Source organism: Lipophrys pholis, assembly GCF_963383615.2.
Source record: "Lipophrys pholis genome assembly, chromosome: 15".
In the NCBI taxonomy this organism is placed as follows: Eukaryota; Metazoa; Chordata; class Actinopteri; order Blenniiformes; family Blenniidae; genus Lipophrys; species Lipophrys pholis.
Genome location: NC_137642.1, coordinates 15318266 through 15341618, shown reverse-complemented (window position 1 = coordinate 15341618; position 23353 = coordinate 15318266). Strand labels below are relative to the sequence as shown.

The 23353-nt window shown below is 40.4% G+C and overlaps 1 protein-coding gene across 1 annotated transcript in view; it reads right to left on the bottom strand.

Annotated features, from left to right (window-relative positions):
- khdrbs2 (KH domain containing, RNA binding, signal transduction associated 2) overlaps positions 1 to 20013 on the bottom strand; it is a 65719-nt gene extending 45706 nt beyond the window's left edge. The window contains exons 1-2 of the mRNA XM_080481245.1: positions 19597 to 20013; positions 4930 to 5057 (exon numbers count right to left, since the gene is read on the bottom strand). Of these exons, the coding sequence (XP_080337371.1) occupies positions 4930 to 5057; positions 19597 to 19687 (219 nt within the window). The 5' untranslated portion in view covers positions 19688 to 20013. The remainder of the gene's footprint in view (positions 1 to 4929; positions 5058 to 19596) is intronic.
- Between the last annotated feature and the right edge of the window lie 3340 nt (positions 20014 to 23353).

The following is a 23353-nucleotide window of genomic DNA, read 5'->3' as shown; positions in this document are numbered from 1 at the left end:
TACTTTCGTCCAATGTTTTCCACAGCTTCCTGCAGCACATACTTTGTTTACTTGTCTTATTATCTCAGTGAAACTTCCTGCTATTGAAACATTACGATTCAAATGTTGAACTACTGGTAACCAAAAGACCAGAAATTACCATTTACATTTAGTTTTAATTTTGATTTGGAACATTATAATAGTGCATTGTTTGTGCTTAGAAAATTTACATTTTGTGCTGCAATTGATTTTTCTTTCTTTTTTGTTGTTGTTATTTTGGTATTATTGGGAAGCAGAACGAAAATATCCTATCTGTGCAGTGTTTGCATGTTCTTCCTGTACATGTAGGGACTCTCTAGGTACTGCAGTTCCCCTTCCACAATGTCGATGAACACGGTTTGGAAGTAAACGTTGACTCTAAAATTGCTCCGAGGTGCGAATGTCAGAGTGTGTGATTGTACTTCTCTGAGAGTTAGTTCTGTGATGGACTGGTGAGATCTCCACGGCATACCCCGCCTTCACCAGTCATCTATGATCATGTGGAGTCCCTTTCAACCCTGAGGGTCTGATCTACTGATGCTTGACATGTATAAAACCATCCACCAATGTGATACTGCATACACGGGAGTGAAAGCTGAACTACGGGACGCACTGACAACTGCCTCCGATGGTTGCGCAGAATTGCACACACTACCAATCCAACACCTGAACCGTCCTGGAAATAAACTATCAGGTGTGTCCACCACGTCATGCTAAATACTGCGAGGAGTTTATTCTACCCACATTATAAAATATGAATGGCGATTTTATACTTGACATGTAGCCTGTTCTTTTTGGATCCGCGCACAGGAATTTTGTGTAATGTTTAATGTGTGTTTAAGCGATATATTTTGTATTCCGTAGCACCTTGGTGTAGTGTCTTGGCACGGATATAATTCTGTATATTCATATCTTTAGCACTATAGGCCATGAAGACGTCTGAAGTCAGCAACACATTTAACCTGTCAAACTCAGGAGATAATGGAGATAATCTTGACAATTTGTGAATGAAAACAGCTGAGCTTTACTGGCTGTGACATGTGAAAATGTCCACAATGAACCTTGTGTCTGTCAATCTGTGATTTAATCACTACTTGGTGTTTTCACTGACATTAATCTTCAGTGCGCGATGATGTCAAATATGAAACCATGCGGAAGAATTCTCCCAGGTAACGATTTAATTATTCCGCAGCAGGATAGCAGCTATAGGCTTGAGTGAACTTTGTTAGACTGCTGAAATGAACAAATTTAAAAGACGTTACAGTTTTCTCTGTCATCGGTCAAAGACTGAACATCACCGAATGCAACACACGAGAAGTAGTATGTGAACGAGAAACATAACAACAAACTGTGACGTGAAACGAGGCAATGTTTACCTCTCTGTGGGGGAAGAAAAGAGTTAAACACCTTTAAGTGATAAATTGATCAATTTCCACATGAGTGGTTACATAAGTCTCCATTAAGCATTAATATTAGTCTTTCTTTTTGATGTTCTTGTAGTTTGCGGATGTCATCGAAGCCCTGGTTAATTATCGCTTTGTGAAAGTGCAGTGTTACCAAGATGTTCTAAATAGTGACACTGCAGTCTTGCGAGGTGCTGACTCTGCAATTAGGTCAGAGAAGCTGTTGTTGGACAACTGCTCTATCCCTCTGGACTGCAGCTTTGCAGAGCTGACACAACAGCGTTTACTGTCCAGAACTAAGATTTTTTAGCTTCTGCATCAAAACTGTAAGGGTGTTTTTGTGTTGATTGTAAAAATCTAGTTCTGTTATGGAGCTCACGGGTTGTCAGGTTTTTCTTGACTCAAAGCTTCACCGGTTTCCATTACCATATAATCAGAACTCAAGTCACAACTGGAACATCAGATAAATGTGATTAACAGCAGGTGAGATGGAAAACAAGCGTACTCTATTTCCCGAAAATAGACTTTACTTTGAATTAGAAAAAAAAATGGATGTTCCTGCAGAATCAGTACGTTATAAGACCGTATCAAATTTAATTATATTCTCACTTCTTAGCACTTCTTAACTCAGGTAGACACATACAAATATGCAATAAATTTTGCAAATTTGTGTTTTAAATTGCAGGTATAAATATACGAAATAATCACAATTTGTATTGCACCTGGAAATGCCATTCATTCATCCATCTTCTATACTACTTTATCCAACTTGAAAGGGGCCTGGAGCTCAGCTGACTGTGAAGGCTGAATGAAAGCAAGGCACACATACTGACTTTCACATGGCCAATCCACCTCAAACACACGTGTTTCCACCGGTGGAGAAAAGTGCAGTACCTGGAGAAAAGTACAGGCATGCACACGGAGAACATAAAAAGTTATAGAAAAGGCACAAACTGAGGATGCTCTTGCTGTGAAGCAAAATAGATAATCACTACATTACCATGTGTCCCACCAACCAACAGTTTAGTTTCAAAACAAGTTTTCTGGAGTCTTTCAAGAAGTCCAAGATTGCATAATAGCAACCCAACCCAACCATATCAACAATTGCCTAAAGCAGGATTTTAAAATATAGACCGGGCCTTGCCTGGGGAGCAGCATGTCTTTTCTGAACATGATTTATAATTTCTTTTTAATTTTGATAAAAGATTCTGATAGAAAGAAATAACTAAAGGGTTAGACTATCAGCACACAGTTTTGAAGAAAAATAACCTGCAATGCAACAGTTCAGACTGCTGCAGATGTTATATGATGACTTTCCATTTATTTCAAATTAAAACGGGATGTGTTACTGTGTTATTAATAGTAACTTGTAATGTGCAGGACATAAATCCAACATTCAACCACAAATGACTGCCCAGTTTTGGACAAAGCAGCATGGGTGTAGTAATACATTCTTTTCTGATTACTGATGCAGTTTGGTGAATTTCCATACAGTAATAAAATAGATTAAAATAGATATTCTTTTATTTGTGGAGTTCATCATTAGGACATCAAGATGTAAAGGTTATTTTTGTCATTCTTTCTGTTTGTTTCTTCAACTTGTCACCAATATTGATGTCAAATTTAAAAATGAAGTATACGTTGAAAAAAAATAATGACTAAAAAAGATGTAACAAGAGCAGTATTGAATGAGTACAAAATTCCTGCAACATTTGAACACTACATGGGGCAGGAGTACACAATAGCATCTTTTCCGTTAATGAGGCATCTTTTGCCATAAAGCTGACTCGATTGGCATTTTTTTATAGATTTGAAATCAATTTAATAGAGTGAAGACCCAAACAAAGCTTAATTACTTTCTCAACATTGACCTGAGGAAACAGCCAATTGATTTGTACGGAGCATCTTGAGCAGCTTATTGGACTAAAGCTCTGTTTGTCTTCCAGAGATAGAGTTGATGGTTCCTCTGCCCTCACCAACATCCTCTATCCTCTCAATGTTCTTTAAGAAGGTTAAAGAAGTATGTACACTACAGTAAAATGATGATATGATGATTACGACTTCAATGCATTTGTTTTATAATAATCAACACAAACTGTAAAGAAAAAGGAACTAAAACACAAATAGAAATAGCCGAGCTGTCGTGGCAGCACTCAACCATGACAGGGATTCTCGGAGTTTGCACTACAGCTGCTGCACAAAGGACCGTGACAGCACTTGATTGGACTGTAGAAGATGAGAGTGCTGGAGATGATAGACGTGACGTGCTGGTGACTCCCCTTGGAAAGAGAGAGCTCTTACAGTGCAAGGTCAACACAACAAGTGGCTACAAATGATCAAAGTCAGTGAACAGACGTTTACAACCTTCACCACCGTCGACAAGGATGAGAAAATAGTGAGCTGTAAATATCAAATAAAATCCTGCTTTCTCATAAATAAAATCTAATTTAAATAGGTGTCTATTATGATACAAACAGATTGGTCACCTACCTCAAGCATTGTCTGAAATGTCTTTTTTCAATCTCTAAGCAAGGCGGTCGGTAACAGCTGAGATACTCAAGGAAGCGACAACACTTGTATCCTTGAGGATCAGGTATGACGTGCCACACTCAAGTAAAGAATCAGGAGGATCTTGGCTCGAAGCTGCAGCTTGCTGTTAAAAACACTTTGACCAGGGATTGACCAAGCTCACTCAACGAGAAGGATTGTAAAATGCTTGATTCTAACAATCAAAATGTACAACCCAACAGTGAGATTTTCTGAGGACCTTCAAGTCGACACGTCCAACTATTGTGTGTGTATTCATTTTCATTTCAGTCATTCAAGCTCCCTTAAGTCCTGCAAGTGTGACAGAGCCTGGTAGAGAGCGTTCCATTGTATCGTATTGTATTGTATTCTATAAATATTGAGTTAGAACCTGAAACGGTAAATGACACTCACTTAAACAATATTTGTGTGAAAGATATGCAAGTCAGAACAGTGGAGACAGTAGAGCTCGTCTTGATTGCAGCAGTGAATTCTTTTGGCTCTCCTCGGGCAGATGTGTATTGTTGCTCAGCTGCCTGATGGAGCAGCCTCATTACACAGCGTTTCAGCACTGACATTGCATAAGTCAGAATACCGAGCACCGTGTCATGTGGTGATTTATGGTCACTGTTCTTCACTGTACCCTCGGGTGCTTTAGTCTACTGAAAACTTTGGGTTTTTTGATGACTAAATCAAAATAAACAGACACTGCGTGGTGACTTTCTATTCCCCAGTTTGAGCGATTTTCTGTGCGGAAAAAAAGAGAATTTGTGAGCAGGTAAAACAAATACGGTGCCCACACTAAATGGCACCATTTACCGGCCGACAGCTAAAATACAATACTGAATACAACAACACACAAACAAGCCACATGAATCATTTGAAAATGTTGCAAATTTCCATCAGTAGTCTGGGAAAGAAAACAAAGAAGAAGAAAAACGGCTTTCAAAAGAAGTGCAGTACTCAGCATTGAGTGTCTTACCTTTGGGTACTGTTGGACGGGAATGAGAACTCTTTCGGAGAGCTTGATATTTTTATTGCTGATAATGTCTAGGTATTTCTTCGTGTCGCCATCTTTCCTCAAATCATCGCCTTCATACTTTTCAATCTCTGCAGAAAAACCAACAGAAAAGAAAACACAATTAATTCACGGAAAAAGCACCAGTCAACGTTTAGGACCGCTCTGAGGGAGCCGGAGCTCAAACAACCAAAACAGTATGAAGAGAATTCAAGCCATTGAATAGCGTCCCACGACAAATATTTTGCTGACTCGTTGGTGCCTCGGCAGTAAATATGTTCACATTGCACACTTCATTATATGGGATAATCCTGATGACTCCTGATTTGTCCTTTTACACCAGGCCCTGTAATCTCGTGATCTCTGGAAGCTCCAATCAAAATAACAACAGAGGCAAACAGTCACACTCGGCTCCCTGTGCCTCACTTCACTCCAAACTGAGCTCTTGTGGGCTGTCAGGAGTCTGTGATCCCCACGCGGGCTTAAGCAGATGTCGGATTAAACATATAAAGCGTTTGATATCATCGAGTAAAAGCCATTTGGGGCGGTTTAAGATTAGATCTGTGAACTCTCATATTAAGATCCTATTTGCAGATCACTGGTTCCAATCAAACAGCAGTATTTATGCTAATCATTTTCAAGATGGGCAAATTGTGCACAAATTGGCCAAGTAGTCCTCTTGTGAGTCCTCAGCCTTATTGCAATGAAATGAAATATGACAGGTAGATAATGGCTGTCCAGTTCAGCGTACTGTATCTGTTTAACAAGGACAGCCCTGAAATATTCTGAGGAGGACCTTTTTTCATCTCCTTTGTAATGATCAGACTGAACGTCTCAGTTTATTGAAGTACTTAAAAGGACAGTCCACTAGGTTCACCACATGGTTGGATCTTTCACTTCAAGCAGGTCTGAGGACAGTGACCAGATGAAGATTGATCCTCTAACCCCTCAGGCTGGAGGTCGTGTGCTGGGCTAAAAAAAAAAAAAAAGTGCTGCAGTTGAAACCACAACTAGTGACAACACTAGAGGTACGGGTGTGAAGATTGGGCAGTGGACCATAAGGGCAACGCTCAAAGGGAGCAAGTGAGCGCACAGATTAAAAAAAAAAAAAAAAAGATGCAGAGATATGGTATCAGCATTCTAGGGGTGAGTGGAGGGAACCCACAGTGGAGGCATTAGAGAGGGCGCCCCGAGAGTACCCGGGGACACATGAGACTGATAGAGGTGGAGGAGAGTGGACTAACATGGCCTGAGGAAAAATATACTGCTCAGAACAAGGCGAGATGGAGAGGGGACCTCAGTTCCATCAGCGATGAAGAGGAAGTTATGTAATCCCTGAACCGTAAGCGAAGGACCTGAAAACGGTAGAACATCACTTCTGAACACCAATACAAAAAGTCAAGAACATATTGAGATCGGTTCGTTTATTCTTCCCTGAACTGCCAACAGCTGAAGCCTGCAGCTAAGAGGTTAACGTGAGTGTACCTTCCACCAGAGATATATGATGCCTTAAATTTGAAATAACAGTCTGTGCATCATTTTGCAAATGAATCAACTTAGCAGCTGAACAAGGAGGCTGACATCAGAGGGGAGGCAATTTCTCATAAGTTGCTGAATCCACCGCATCCTTACAAACTACCTTCAGGATTTGACTTTTGCCCAAGAACGGCACAATCTTGATTGAAGTATTTTATGCATTATAGTTTGTACCAGCCATTGCATTAGGGTTTTATCGGATACAATTTCTTGAATTAAGGTCATTTGCTTTATCTATAGTTTGTCCAATCACATAAAAGAGAAATGCCAAGCACATAAAATGAGTCATTTTCTTCCAGAAATGGACACTCTCTATGTCTGATTGTCTAGTTGTTAAAAATTGGACGACCCATTCATCCTTTTTATTGATTTCAGGGTCATAGGTCACTAAAGCAATTCAAGCTGACTATGGATGAAGGCGTTGTACACCAATAAGTCACAGGGCAAACACAGAAGGGCAGACAATCACACCGGCACATTCACATCGACAGGCAAGTTAAAGTCATAACCCCAAATGCATGGTATTGTATTGTGGGACAAAATTGGAGTCTCTTGAGAGAATCCAAGCACATGCAAACTTACCATATTCTCCCTACTAGAAGTCACACCTTTTATAGTTGATTTGTTTTTCATGTGACTTTTATAAGGAAACAACTTATATATGAAAATATACAAGTACATACTGGGAACACTAGATGGCACCTTGTGACAATGAAAACTTGCAACAGTACCAAGGAAAAACCTTCATTTCTGCCACGTTTGACAGAGAGCATGAGCAAAATGGTGCAGAAACAAAAAGCTACAACGAAGAATTTAAAGAAAAAATATAAATATGCACCAAGAAACACAAACAGAGCAGCAGGCACAGCATGGAGCGTCAGAAAAAGTTGTGACGAACTGAACAAACTGTTACTGTCATTAGGAAAACAAAGAGGGCTAAATGTGGGCTTAAAGCACGATGGCCAGACCTGAAAAAAAAAAAAAACTCAACCTGGGGTTATAATCACTGTGAGGTAACAATGCTAAGTACTACTCCACCATGCGGTCACAAATTGGATCATGTTGTCTCCATCTTCTTCTGTAATCATTTAGAATCAACTCTAACAAAAGAAAATGTTAAACGGTCTTAAAAGGAAATTCATTAAGATATGAGAAGCAAATTAATGTGAAAAATCACTGTTATGCAAACTTTTTCACAGAGGGAGGAGTTTCTGCAATTACTCTCCGAGAGATGTCAAAGACAATCCACGGAACAAATCGACTAATATATGATAATGTCAAATACATACATGGCATTCTATTTTGACTTTTACATTCTCCTTCAGTGAAGTTGTAATTGGAAAACCAATTCTCACACAAACCACCGTCACCCGTCACTGGGGACGAACTCTGCCTGAAAGCTCACAGGTAAACAGACTGTAAGGCCCCTCCAGCCTTTTATTCCCATCAACACAGCTGACTCACACCTCCTTATGTGACACTTTACACAAGACAAGTGTCCCCGGATTGCAGGAACCCACAAACTGTGATTATATAAAAATAGCCTTTTGCCGGAAGAGATAAAAGAAATACGCCCTGTGGTGTTGCGAGCACATTGAATATTTTAAACTCCTTGACATCCAGAACATGGAAACCACAGTGACAAAAACAGAAACGGAAATACCACACAGGTGGTGACAATGGGTATTTATTTACAATGCATATATTTACACTGCAGGACTTGTCAAACCCGAACAATTGGTCCAGCACTTTAGGTCATATAGAAATACTAAATCATGGATTTAGAGTCAATGCACATACATTTGGTGAGGAGTGGGCTGTACGTATTTGTAATTACTTGACTTTTCTCTCTATCAGTATAACACAAATGTAGATTATGACAAAAAGCTACTAATGGACCATTAGTTCAGTTTTAGTAATATTTGTATGGCTTCATAGCATGCTAACAAGATAAATATCATCCCTCAAATACCAATGTGTTTCCACCTTTAATTACACCCCAATGAAATTTGGAAAAAGAAGTAGTCGTCACTGTCTGATGCATTCTGACAGAACCAATGACAAAATGCAAGATAAGACCGTTTTCTTGAGGAGGAAAAAAAAAAGGTTTTGTCCGTTAACAAATTCCTCAAAACAACATGTGCTGCTGTTCAAATGAGAAAACAATCTGGAGGAGTAGAATGAGATGTTGCCATTTAGCGATAGGTTGATGAGTGCAGCAGCATCTTTTAGTCATTTAGGAGGGTTCTTGCCATGTGCAACTGCTTATAGCCTCAAAATTAAGCTCATTTAACATTTCCAGCTCTGGGTTTGAACAAGATGTGTTTTCAGGAAGATTCTGAGCTCAAATTTACCCAATTATGGGTTATATTTTATTTCGACAAAGCAACTGTGTTTTTGTTTTCAGTTTCTCTGTCTTTGTAAAGTTGAAACGCTTTAACGCTGCTTAGAAAGGAGCACTTCAGTCTGGTCTCCAGCCTGCCACTGAACTGTAAAGGGGACTGTGTGACAAAAAGAGAACGCAAGAGATTGACAAAGGGGGAAAAGAAACCAAAAGAGGAAGATGAGCTTACAATAAATAAATCCGGGGGGGGAAAGCCCACACTGGTATAATGTTTGTCAAATACGCGGTAGGAAGCGGCAGCAGCCTAAAGATCAGAGAAGCGAGGATGTGCTTTGAAGGTCACTGGTTTCAGTCCTCACGCTGGATGACAAAAAAGAAAATCTCATTTGGGAAACTGAAGGAGTAAAACACTCAGTGACTATTCTGGTGCTCTTGATCCCCTCTGTTGCGCTGCCCAAACATGCTTCAGCAGAGCCGCTCAGTGGCCAAGGCTGAAGGAAAAAAAACCCTGCGGTTTAACTGGGCAGCCACCAGATAAATGTGTGCAACTGTATGAGTTCGGCGACACGGTTTTTGCTGAAAAAAGAGAAAAAGTGCTCTATCAGCGTGCCATGGCTTAAGGTTAAATACATCTGTGTTGGTCTCCACACAGCATCAGAGAACCACAACAGAGACTGGGGAACAGTTTGAAGTTCATTCATCCCGAATGCCATAGAATTGTCAATAAATATATTTTTCATTATATAAATAATATAAATGAGTCCATTAATCTAATCATCAATATTTGTATTGCACTGTTTAGACCATAACATGTAATTCAAATGCCTCCAGCATGCACGTTCATATGCTTACATGTGTACATTATAGAGTTCCAAGCACCTTTACGCCTGGTCCTGGTCCTGGTCCTGGTCCTGATCCTGACCACTGAAGTCTGCTTTCATCTTCTAAATAAGCTTGTGTATTAATAAATAATGTCACTGAGAAAAGACAATGGGATACATGGAGGAAAGGAAAGCCTTATAATACAACTGGGTAAACATTTGATTAAAAATGCTAACATAAAAGGAACAGAAATGACCTACATTGCCGGAGCCTTTTTGAGAAGCTCGGCTAGAGTTTAATAGCACAAGAAGAACGAGATTGAAGAAGCATCGTTTGTTGGAGATAATACATTCACTGCTTTGGCTGTTTATCCCCACAATGTAGCTTTATAGGATTCCTCCGGTTGTTTTCCATACAGGCTTTTCCCACTAAATCATGCAGTTTGTTCTTCTGCTGAGTAGCAGCCCATCATAAAATGTGTGCGTTTGCAAGAGTAAGGTCATTTTTGTGAGATACAATTGAAATTTATTTCGGAGCTGGAGGTCCTTTTTTTTAAAAAATTTTTCAGCTTGGTCAACAGGGAAACATGAATCCAGCGAAAACAACCCCATAGGGATGAGATGAGTCACCCTAATGAGTCCAATCCAAATTAATTCCACCCGACATAGGTTTGATTAATCTCAACACTTCTGCACTGTCATGCCATGCAGGGATTTGATGAGCTAAAACAGAGCACGTAGATGAACGTTATCGCACCCATCGGAGCAGACTCAGGACATCCTGGAATCTGACATGTGCTTTGTGTAGACAAATAATGCACGTAGTAAGCATCCTCCTCTTTTTCACTCTACTCACCTTTTATTTTGCAAAGCTGGCTGAAAGACTGGAAACCTTGAATAACCTACAAGCTGATAGACGAACATTACAGAAGAAGAAAAAAGTGCAGATAGAAAGGAAACCTATTTGAACACAACATCACTTCTGCAAGGTTTGCATGACCCCAGTTGTAGTTTGACTTCACATTGAGTTTGAGCTGTTTTTGTAAGCTACAGCTGAAGAGCACTTCTCTGGTAGAAGCTCTTGAAAGAGATCCATAAAATCTGCAGAAACAGCCAATTGGTGAAAGTTTAAAGAGTCACTACATTGTTGGTTGATAATAAACTTCTCCTAAAGCTTTGATTTACATACTGTTGAACCGCATGAGGTGCACTGGGTGATTATTACATTTTTGTGCTTTATTGCACTGCGGGCCATTACGCCAACTTCAGTCAAAGGCCAAAAAACAAAGACTTTGTAGAGCACTTCCATTAGCAGTCAGTTAAATTATTCACTGATTTCTTCTCGCTACTCAATACTATATCTACAATAATGACTTCACAATGGGTGTGAAAATGAATCAGTGTAATTACTCTCCAATAACTGATTGCCTGTTCACATCCAAATGCAGAAAGAGGTGGGAATAGCACTCCGCCTGGCAGAGTGGACCTGGTGGGGGGGGGGGGGGGGGGGGGCAAACAACAAGACGTGCAATTAACTTTGGCCTTTTTTTTTTTTTTTCTTTTCCCCACGCTGGACTGATGATTATAAAAGCATGGGGCTGGCATTATGTTCCCCTGTTTGGCCTCATGCTGTTTATGTGTTTTTAACTGAGCAGTACTGAGGCAAATATTGCAGTTGACAGAGCGCTAAAGTATGAAGTCTCCAATGTAATTATAATGTCATTCTAAAATTCTCTGCTCGAAGGGAATGAAAAAAGAATCGCTAATCATACAAATTACATAGTAAACGCAGGAAGAGTGGCTCGGTAGGCAGCTATTTTTCACAGGTGCTATATATCATCCATATGTGCGATCGGTCTTGTGGCCATGGAGGGGATTTACCGTTCCAGTTGCTCCTGTTGCATGCACAATACGCGCAGTACTGGGTTTTGTCCAAATGTCTAAAATACAGGGTTTTTTTTCCAATGGGCTTTGTGTCAAATACACTATTGTTTAGTGTTGTTTCATCTGCTGACATTCATATCTTGCAACCACAACTGTGTATTAATACCATTAAATAACTGATAGATTATATGGTTGACAGTTTGATAAATCCATCTCTGCATTCAGTGAGGGTTGCTGGAAGTATTTAGAAAGTAACTTGTCTTTGAGCTGCTGTAGCCATACCAATATACTGTGAGGAAATCGAGACAGAATAGCATCTTTAAATCTCTTGAATTGTTCACGATATTTTGAAAACTCCAAAACAACCAGAAAAGAGTTTAGGATGGCCCAATCACAGACAAGCTTCACTGGCATGTTAACCATTAGTAACATCATCCACCATCAAAATCTCAAAGTCATATTGCCGAACTGCCAGATATCAAAAAGAGATTGAAGTCCTTACTCGGTGTGCAATTTTTGTTTGTCAAACCTTTAAAAATCTCAAATACAATTATGGGGAAACAATGAGATATTCATAAAATGTCCTGACACACTATATCAAAGTATACCTAAAATTAAAAAAGCATCAAAACCTTGCTTGAACTACATTTTATATCAAAACATGTTTTATGCTTTTGCAATTTCTCCATTATCATGGTTACCTTTGATTAATTGTGATTAATTCCACTGGTTCATGGTCCCTTTAAATTTGCCTCATCAAACTTATTTGAAATTATTGACTAAGTAGATTCACACATTTATCAAACTAAACACCACAAACTGCGGTCGTGCTGTATTTGGCCCATTTTGGATGTTGTGTTATGAAAAAAACCCTGATTCCTCTTGATTTGTATACTTCTCTGATATATGTGAACATTCAAGGGGCACAGCAGCAAACTGTGTTTCCTAATATCTACGGCTCTGTCACTCTTTTCTGTTGCATGAAAAGCTTGGAATTGAATCGTATTCGACCCGTGCACTTATTGTGAGTCACTCTCGATAAGAGCGTCGGTTAAATGCCGAAAATGTAATTCAACGTCTCACTTTCCTGAAATGTAATTTTTGTGTCCTTTTGATAGGTCATACCACACGGGGTGCTGTTTATCTGTCACTGCGAGCTGGGGTCACTGCTGGATACTCAGCAGGCTGTAGTGGATACACTGAGAATCTGACGAGTCATATGTACACAAGACAAGGAGGGATAAATGAGTGATAATCAGATTGTGATTTAGAGACAGAAGGGTACTCCGAAGCAGAGCATCATTAAAATAAGCTCTAACAAAATCTAGGCTGTACACTGAAGTGCAAACATTATAAATCCTTCAGATGTTTCAATTCTTATTGCAATTCCTAAATTAGGCAATATCCTAACAGAGATGTCTAACCAGAGTGAAACTGTGCAGCCTGACAGTGAGCACTAACATGCAGCAAGAATCATAAAAACTATCTTAAACAAGAACTCCTGAATAGACTTTGAGGCCTTGGGAAGCCACTGCGATTACACAAATCCACAGAAGGCAACTGTAGATTCACACAGATATCTGCAACAATTCGAGGACCTTGAAAACTTTGCACAGCATATATGAGCACCAAGACGATGGATGCTATTTTTCAATCAAATGAGTGGCTTCACCAGATATTGCTCTCATTTCCTGTTCTCCGCCTTTTGCATTATTTGATCATTACAATGATGCATGCCGATTCAAATGCCCTAGGTTCTATGATGGCGATTCCACCTTTCCTCTGTTTTTTGCTTTATAGTTGGCTTTTACAACAAACCTAAGAAATGTTCACTTGCTTGAGAGACGGAGGGAGTTTCTAAATCCCAGGGATGCTCCAGGGTTAAGTCCTGCTCCGGACTGTGCCCAATGACTGAGTTTGTCCTTTGTTTGACGAATGTTTAAAGAAACAGCAGGTGTAACCTTGACCTTCTTCCTTTATTAAGACCTGGAGCAACAGCTATTATCTTCACTTCAGAGCTGGATACAAGGTGAAGATTTCATGGTTTTGGAGTCTACTGACAAATGTATTGTGTTCTGCAGACACACTTGAGGGAGAAGACGATTACATATTGCATTAAGCACTGAAGGAAGTACATACATGTTGGCTCGGCAAAATGTTGCCTCAGGCCTCAGTGGGTTAAAGTATCAACAATGCTGTACGGACATACAAAGGCAGGGATTAGCTAAGCAGCCGGCAGTCATAATGCTTCACCAGGTTACCATTGACCAGCTTCTTATTAAGGGAGGAACCTGAGTGAACTGCCTCAGTTGATTGTGCTCTGTTACGACTCGGCTCTGCTAGGAGAAGGATGTAGGTGTGGGAAGTAACAATCACCTGTTTGCGTTTGGGTGATGTGAGGGTTTTATTGGTAGTTCTCATGCTGACAATAATCAAACAGAAACCCAACCACACGCACAATATAACAAAGGATGACCAAGCAGGTACTACCCCACAAAAAGGGCAAACAGGGGTGGCATTACCTGATGGCGAACTATTCGATGATGGATTAAATAGAATAAAAAGGCAGCTTCTTCCCTAGAAGGACGTTCACTAAAGTTCCAAACAACACACATTTAATAAACATGAGTGGCAAACTTGAAACAAACAAAACCAGTAATTAATGCAAAACAAAACAGCTGGTACCTTCACCCAACTGTTGGACAATGATTCAAGATGACTAAAGTTTAACTAAGGCCTCGTTTACACCACAACGTTTCACGTGACAACACCTAATCCGTTAAAAAGAAAGGAGTGCGTTTACACTGCAGCAGCGGACACACTGACAGCGATGTACTTGGTAAGCCGGGCTACGGGAGGGCGCTGTTGCTTGATTTTTGAAATGAAACCACACAGACATGTGGGCAGAGAACAATACAAAATGGAGAGAACCCAACATCTGCATGGAGTGATGACGCATCGGACGCTATCAGGGGTGAGTCGCAACTATAAAACTACTGATATGGACGATAAAACGGACCGCGGGTCAAACCGCTACGGGTCCGCCATGTTTGTCTACAAGTGGATGAGCAGAGGGAAGGGGAGGGAGGGTGAGATATATGCGCATGCGCAGTAAGAGCACTCCGTAGCCTCCAGCAGTCTCTGCAGGGGGGAATAGCAAACGTGAAAGAATCTTTCCACCTTGGGAGCCGGTATCAAAACACTGGTGTCATGTAGACGGACTGCCCCAAAAGTGAAGAAAGTTTTGCAAATACACTCGTATTCGTTGTCGGGTAAACGGGGCCTAAAATTCACACACTCAAAGATCGGCGTGGAGCAGAGTTTAAAAGATCACAAACTAGTTCAAGCACAGACCAAGGTTCTTTGAGACAGACTGAGCAGACACCTTCCACATTAGCCGCCAATGGGGAGTCTGCTGGAGCTGTTAAATGGCCCCAGCTGGTGGGCGGAGCTGAGCTAATTAGCTGTTTTCCTCCAATCAAAGTGCTCCACATCAGAACTGGAGGAGGAAGTCGGTGAGGGTACTTTCTGTCAAACAGCACACGGTAGCAAACACACACAGAGGCGGAGGCAAGGCCATACAGCGTGTGGGCTGTAACATGCTCCAACGGAAAACGTTTGCAGCCTCTGAAGGAATTTGTGCCAAGGATGTACAGTATATACTTATTTATATATATATATATATACAGTATATATAATTGTATACAATCTGATTGAATTATAGTTTACATGGGCATATATTACACGTAGTGTAAGGTTTGTCTGTTTAACAGATGTTTTCTATATATACTATGATACATATTTAGTTATCTTTCATAACATGTTAACGTGACTTTGTCACAGGCGTTTTTCGTTCTTTGTTCGGCCCTGAATGAGACAGAAAGACCAGATTTCAGTATTGAAACGATCCACATTCAAGCCTGAAACTTAGATATATACCTTCGTTTTGATGAAAGGTTTATTCCTTTTAAGTACCTCAGTGATTATTTCTTATACAGGTCACTCAATCACGTTTAGCAATTGAATTTCTACTCATGGCTCTCCATTATTATCGGACTAAAACTGAGGTGTTGTCTGAGTCAATTTAATTAAAGTGACGAATTCTGTGCACAAAAAAGGAGGAGTTGTTTTTACTGAGCTTTTCATGGAGCAAAATAAAGTTGGAGAATTTTAAAGAACACTCCCTTCACATGCACACAATGCATTCAAGCAGACACCGTTAGAAACGGTTATTACCTCCTCGTTACTTCATCTCTTTCAAAGGACATTTCCAATGTGTGTCACCGGAACAAAGTGCAGCTCAAGGCTCAAGTGTTCAAGCACTACTAATAATGGCTAAATGCAAGGTGAACGCTAACAGGACGAGTACAAAACCCACAGATGGGGTCGACTAGAAAGCGCTTTGCATGCGTACAACAGTCTTTCACTTTGACAGAAGTTATCTGCAGTTTAAAAAAAAAAAAGAAAAAAAAAAAAGATCACTCATTGAAACTTAAGGACGTTCAACTGGAACGCTGAGAAACTTGACGACTGAAAAGATGCAGGGATTTTCTTCTACTCTTATTTTACTCGACGTGAGTCATAAAGTTGGTCCTCCTCCATGTCTACATTCATCTTTTATTCAGACAAGTGTGAATTCTTCACATTTCAGGGAGAAATATGAAGAGTGTTTGCAGTGCCACAGTTCAGAGGAGCACATACATGAACAGCACACATACACGCAAAGACATATATATATATAGAAACAGTGTATCTGTATATATAGTGTACATCGCCTATGCCATGGCTATGTGAAGAGATGACATGTTGCCTAAAAATGAGAAATACAGTAGAACATTCTACTCCTCTTTTTTCCTTTTGCTCCTCAGCCAGCATTGTTCTCCTTGTCTGTCAGATGCTTCCAGTCTGCCTCCTTTCCTTGTCACCTTATTAGGAATCCCATTGGTTTTCATTGGAAGACGAAGCTACGTGTTGTACAGGCGAGTCTTACAAAGAGAGCCAGTGGGATCTATTAAAGGCTTGCCTGGCTTGTTTCTGACTTCAGACCACTTTATAAAAGTACACAGTTCCTCAGCTAGAGGGGGATTAAAGTGCAGTGCATGAGAGCGAATGTAACTGTTATACGTCAGTCGAATCATTCATCCATCAGCCATTAGCTTCATGCTCCTCATGACACAAACTGACTTTGTGACCAGGACACAAAAAGTGTTGCAAAGCAGCAGACCTGATGAGAGTCAACGTCATGCTTTATGCTTTCACTATGTGCTGTAGGAGTCGATGAGGTCGACCTGCTCAATTCCAATGTTTCAATAACAACAAACACAGGATTTAATTCAGCTCTGAAAGAGAAATATCCTTCACGACGCCTTCCATTAGATCCCAGGACTTGAAGATATCCATCCTAAACACTTTTAAATCTTTTCAGAGGAATGATTTAAAGGCAACACAATCCAAACACATGCAGTAAATAATTCACATCTTGAATATGGAGATGATAACTGAGACCACGGTTAATCTGTGTTATGCAGTTTATTGTGCAGGATGTGAATAATGCAGGATTACAGGCTATGCTATTAAATGATAAATAGCTGTGAATCTATAAATTTGGAAGTGTAGTTTATCTTGCTGTCCACTCATATGCATGATTTTACATTATCTATGAGCAGAGAAGGACAAACTAAAATAACAACCGTGAATGATGAGCATTATTTCAAATGCAGCCCACGGTGGATTATTCTGAACATTGTCAGAGCTGACGGTGGGAGACTGAGAGAAGTGATAGTTTATTATACTGATTGTTCACTACTGTGCATGGTGCATTGAGGATACAGTGCTGACCTTGTGAACAAGATTCTTTTCATGGGGAAAAAATATAATTTAATACAATGGATTTCACTGTTTTATTCTTGTACCCAAGGTTATTATACATTATTGTAGGAGAGCCCAACAGAATGCTTTCCTAATTATATGAAATTGGAAGTTAATTCCATGTGCATTCGGTATCTGATTTAGTTGGCTGAAATCAATATATATGAATGGAAAAATGTCAGGGCGAGAAGACAATGACAAATCTATTTTAATGGACTAATAAGTGTTCTAATGGAGGCAGGATCGTATTGGTTGGATTGGCTTCGTGAGTCAGCATTGAGTGAATCTGGCAAAGTGCACAGTGTGACAGATGATCCCATCTGCAGCACAGTTAGTGACAAGAGCGGGACTGTCAGGTGCCTCATCAACACATTTCAACAGGAAGGCTCAAGGGGGCAGAACAGCAGAGCGTGAACACCCTGTTACTTACTGCATATTAATCTCACCAGCACAGAAGCTTCACGTCTTTAAATCCATAATTAACATTTAAGCACCCCCAAAAAAAAAAATATCACAATATAAAACACTGCCTTCACAAACCTAATAATAACAAATTAAAAAAATACTGTAAATAGTGTACTTTAAATTGAATGAGGTGTCCCAGGGGTGTTGTTCAGTCTTCAAATGCCTGATTAAGCATTTTACTTAACCCTGTTCAACATCTCAAAGCATTTTTTATTTGGTTATTAAGCCACACTATTTCTCAAAAGGTTACAGTTTTGAGCATTTTGTCTGCATCTTGTTTGTTGTGTCTCGTATCTGTCCACGAGGTAAGTGAGCAGATGGAGACCGAGCAGATTCGGGTCGAGCACACGAGAGTGACAATACAGTCATTCATCCATTCACTACATGAACACACCACTCACTCCCTTTCCGGTGCTATTTTGGGTGTTGCACTTCCACCTACTGCGAGCCGTCACTACGAGCGAACCCGCGGTGGAGATGTGTACTTGAGAAATGCCAAAAGTTGGACAGGCTGAATGAGTCGAGGTGAGTTCCTGTGTTTACTCTGAGGAGATAAGTTTCTTATCAGAGTGACGGATTCTCAGCATGTGAATGAGACCAAGGAGGAAGACATACTTTATATGCTGCGGGCTGAACTTCATTAAACCGCCCTGTTGGATATACATTATGATGAAGCTGAGCTTGAAGAACACACGCCTCAATAAGAAATAGTCTCTTTTTGTGACCTTGATGATATTCGTGGTTTTTAAGAGCTGATGTGAGGAAGAAGAAGTCTGAATGCAATTTTTTTGATTGTAGGAATCCATGACTCATGCTCATAATTTCCTCAGCATTTACATTTCTCTCTGTGATCTGTAGCTCACTTTTAGGACTGTTTCCATCTATCTATCTATCTATCTATCTATCTATCTATCTATCTGTCGTCTACGCCACTTTGTTAAATTCAGGTTTGTGGCGGGCTGGAGCTGACCCGAGACCCAGTCCATCACAGAGAGAGACAGACAGCGACATACAATAGTTTTCCATCCAGAGACACCGACTCACCTCAGATATAACTCCACAGAAAAGCCGCCACTGGATTTGGAACCAAGGATTGTCTTGCTGCAACACAACACCAATAACCACTACCCCCGAGGTGCCAAGTTCCCGAAGAAAACAGTTGCAGTGATTACCATAGAATAAGTTTTTAAAGCAAAATTACAGCTCCTACAGAAATACTGACCATATGCAGAATATGAAACAGCTGCCAGCTCGCCTGTAGTTGCCAGAGGATGAACAGCACCGCTTAAATCCAATCAATCACACAATTAAAGTGATTAGTCCTGTCAGTGTTTCTGCTCTAAGCAGGAGAGGAGAGCTCCGGGTGATGGTGCTTGACCTTGGAGGGCACTGAGTTTCAAAAAAAAAAAAAAAGAAAAAAAAAGGATGTTCGTGTCCGACTTTTCACACACTTTATTCTACTTTCTGTGCGCAAGGCTTTTCTTCACTGTACAATAGAAAATCGTACAAAACTTCTGCACAGAAGCAAATAAGGGACCGTGAATTCCTGCAACATTTACATTCAAGGGCAACGTGTTCACATAAGCACTCGGTATTCCCGTGTTTGTCCCCTTCAATGCATCCGTGCTGCGAGCTGCACTGAACGCGGCGAATAACGGTAAACACTGATTACAGTGGCTTGGACTTGGGGAAAAAGAAAAATACCTGACTTACCTTCTGCCAGGAGGCGCACAGCGTGCGCAAAGGAGGGGTCCAGGCTGTTTTTCTCCGCCACCAGCTCAGGTAAGCACTTATCTGGATGCATTGTGATCTCTTCAGCCGACACGGTGCAGGTGAGACGACAGGAGCGCTGCACGTCGGAATGCAACTACAAAACCGTTCCCGAATCTTTTTTTTTTTTTTTTAATGGAAGCAGTAGTGATCGACCAGTCTTAAGTGAGCAACACTAGGAGAAAACAAATTCCCTTCTAAGTGAAAAAAATATAAAAAAAAATAAAATCAACCGAGTGGATCCAGGTTTCGGAGATAGTTGACTGGAGGCTGAGTTGTGATTCAGAGGTGTGAGTCCATCCCTACCACCGCTGCCTGCTGCCTGCCTGCCTGCCGCCTCCCCTCACCGCCTGGATCAGTGGTCTGCAGCGCGCGCGGCTCCCCGCCCCTCACACACGTTATTGGCCATATTCTGCTGGAGAACCAAGAGGCTCCCTGCTGAGCGCATACCAATAGGGCAATGTGCTCCCAGGGAATGGATTAAAAAAAAAAAGAAAAGTTCAGGCTGGTCCGGACTGACAGCGATTCAGGCAATTATTTCACTCCAAACATGATTGACTCAGTGCACATTAGTTTGGAATAATCTGTTGTGTGACTGCTAAATAGAAGGAACATTAGAGCATTATGAGTCATTTTTAATGTATTATTCAATACCAGCCACACTTTAAATCATAAAAACAAAATAAAAATGGATAGATGCATAACAGACTCCATAAAAGGGCATCTGATTAATAGAAAACGGCCAAATTTAGTTAATGTCTATTAGTAAAGAGTGAAAGTCAGTAAGTACTATTCCTAAAGAGTGAAAGTAAGTAAGTAAGTACCATTACTAAAGAGTGAAAGTAACAAATTACAAATATTCCAAATACATGATTTATTGTTATTTGTGTGGTTGTCGTGTTTTCCCAAGTTATCTTAAACACAGTTTACTATCCTTTCCTACTTTTGATACAGTAATAATGCTAGAGGTGACACTGTGTAGTGATTAGCACTGGATCTCCACAGAGAGAATATTCCTGGTTTGAATCCAGTATCTGGAGTTTTCCATTTTATTTATTTTTTTGTTCTCCCTCTGCATCCCTGGATTTTCTCTTTACGGTCCAAAAAAAAGTTTAAAGATCTATTGTCAAACATAAATTTAGCATAAGTGTGAATGTGAGAGTGTCCTGTGAAACGCTGGTGACTTGTCCAGGGTGAATCCTGCCTTCACCCACTGGATAAGCTCACATCCCCGTGACCCTAAAGTGATAAAACAGCCCAAAAGATGGATTGATTAAATAAACCAATTGTTTGAATTAAAATGCAAACTTTTCTCCTACATTACTGTTGTCAGTGTTTGTTCTTTCAACAGAGACAATGCATGCTTCATGTCTGCTTTTGTTTGGAAAAAAACAAAAACTAAACAAAACATATACTTCAGGTTTGTGAGATGAGTGTGTTGTACTTTTAAAAGTTTTTCCTTGCAAAACTAGTCCAACTTTTAATTAGGCAATTTGGGTATCAGTTAAATGTTCTTTGGGGGAAAAAAAAATTCAGAACTCTCTCCACGTCTGATTATCTTATCACACCTTACTTACAGTAAAACAAAAGGTTGTTATTAATTGGCGACTGAGCGGAGGCATCCCTGATGAGTTCCACAAAGTTCACCGCAGACGTTTCTGTCCGCCAACGGTGAGCCATGGCTTCAGTGCGCCTCTTCATGGTGCAGAGCACTATCTATACCTGCTGACTGAGATTTCAGACTCATACGCGGTCATTTCTTAAGCCATTTGTTTTCATTACATGTACTCCAATGAGCAGAACAAAAAAAGGATTTTCTTGCTTTAATTGGTCTCCCTTCTCCAGTGTCCTCTTCAAAAGGTTTAATCGTGCTGCTCTTGTGCCTCGTGAAAGCGTTTTGTACCCTCTCAGGTTACAAAAGCTGAGCCACTCCAACTCCTCTTCGCACACACATCTCGCATTAGTTCGTGCAATCCATTATCTTTGCACAGTATAATGAGCTCATCATTAAAAGCGAGCTAATGCGGGCCTGCATGACTTTACATACGCAAAAAAAAGGTGGTTTTGTTGTTGTGGAAACAGCTGCAGACGCGGCAATAAGAGGCAGAATATAGGCGGACTCCTCCTTCTCTTTCTGCAAATAAACTCTGTCCCAATTAAAAAAAAAAAGTTTACCCTCCGAAGAGCATTTTCTCTGCATGCAAGGTGAATCGCATAAACTCTCCTCAAGACGCCTTTCTATCAGTATGTATCAAATTAAAAAAGGCCCATGTTTCGCTCAGTCCTTTTGATGCAATGTCAGTGGTGTCAGTAATATCAGCACGAACATCTGGATCGCATATGAAATGCCCCTCTTGTCTCCCAGCCGTGATATTGACTTGACATCTTCAGCACAGCATGCTGGCTGCTTTACTTGCCCACAAATTAGATTTGAGCAGATGAGGCTGCTGAACGGCCAATTCTCGATTCACTTGACCTTTTAAAGTTGTTTCCCTGCACACTGATCAGAATCATAACGACCGCAGAAGTCCACGGACACCAAAGATTCCCGAATTAGAGTTAACAATTTTGATATTTATGTCTCTGCTCACTCTGGCTGGATTGATTTATTCTTCATTATGGAAGTCATGTGACAGTGCATAATAAGACACGACTGCATTTGCATGTGGAATCAAGCCTTGCTGGTTTTTTTTTTTAAATGTTCGGTTAAAGACGGAGCGCTGAACATTAAAACATAAAAATCGAATCTTTTGTGAGAAATATGTGCGAAATCCCATTTCTTGACATTCTAATCTGAAAGAAACATGGCCATGTGTTGTAAATAACGTTACCGAAACTTCCCGAGCTGTGCCTTTCCTTTGACCTACAGTGTTTTGGCATTGAGGATGAGTAATTACTGAGAGCACGCTCTGTTTTCAGGGTGGCTGTGGCTCAGTTGATGGAGCGGATCATCTTGTAATCCCAAAGTTGACTGTTTGATCCTCTATCTCACCCTGTCTATGTGTCGAAAATTCCTCGGGCAAGATACGACATGGTGCGTGAGCACCTTGCCTGGCAGCTGTCGCCATCTGTGTCTGAAATGTGTGAAAGTTACTGGTAATGTAAAGCGTGTGGAGACTGTTGAGGTGTGACCGCGTGCTATATGTGCGAATTCTACTTGATTTGCTGTGAAGCAATTAGTGCACTTAGCTCAAAAATACAAAGCCCCTATACTCAGATACTTTCCTCCGAGAGCTCCAGTGTCTTCCCACGTACTCTTGAAATACTTCAGTTAGTTGAATCATGTGGATATAGAAGCTTGGGTTTAGGGTAGTAGGGTGCTGCAGCTTATCGTATGGCTGAAGACAGAACACACCCCGGACAAGTTTTCAGGCCATTATAGGACAGACACACAGAAACAATCAGACAACAGCACACACATTCACAACATTTGACTTCATTTAACCCTTTTGGACTGTGGGTTTAAAGTGGAGAAACTCCATGCAGAAAGGCCCAGCCCAAACTCAAACCCATGACCTTTTCGCTTTACCAGTGCAAAAGACTTCAGGCTTCCTTTAGTCACAGTTCATAACAACCCTCAACATTTGTCATTCATATTGTTAAATTGTCTTTATTGATGTCCAGCAGATATTGTAGAAATCTGTAAACCGATTCACCTTTTTCTTCATTATCATTTTTAAAGTGACAATTACTTGCCATC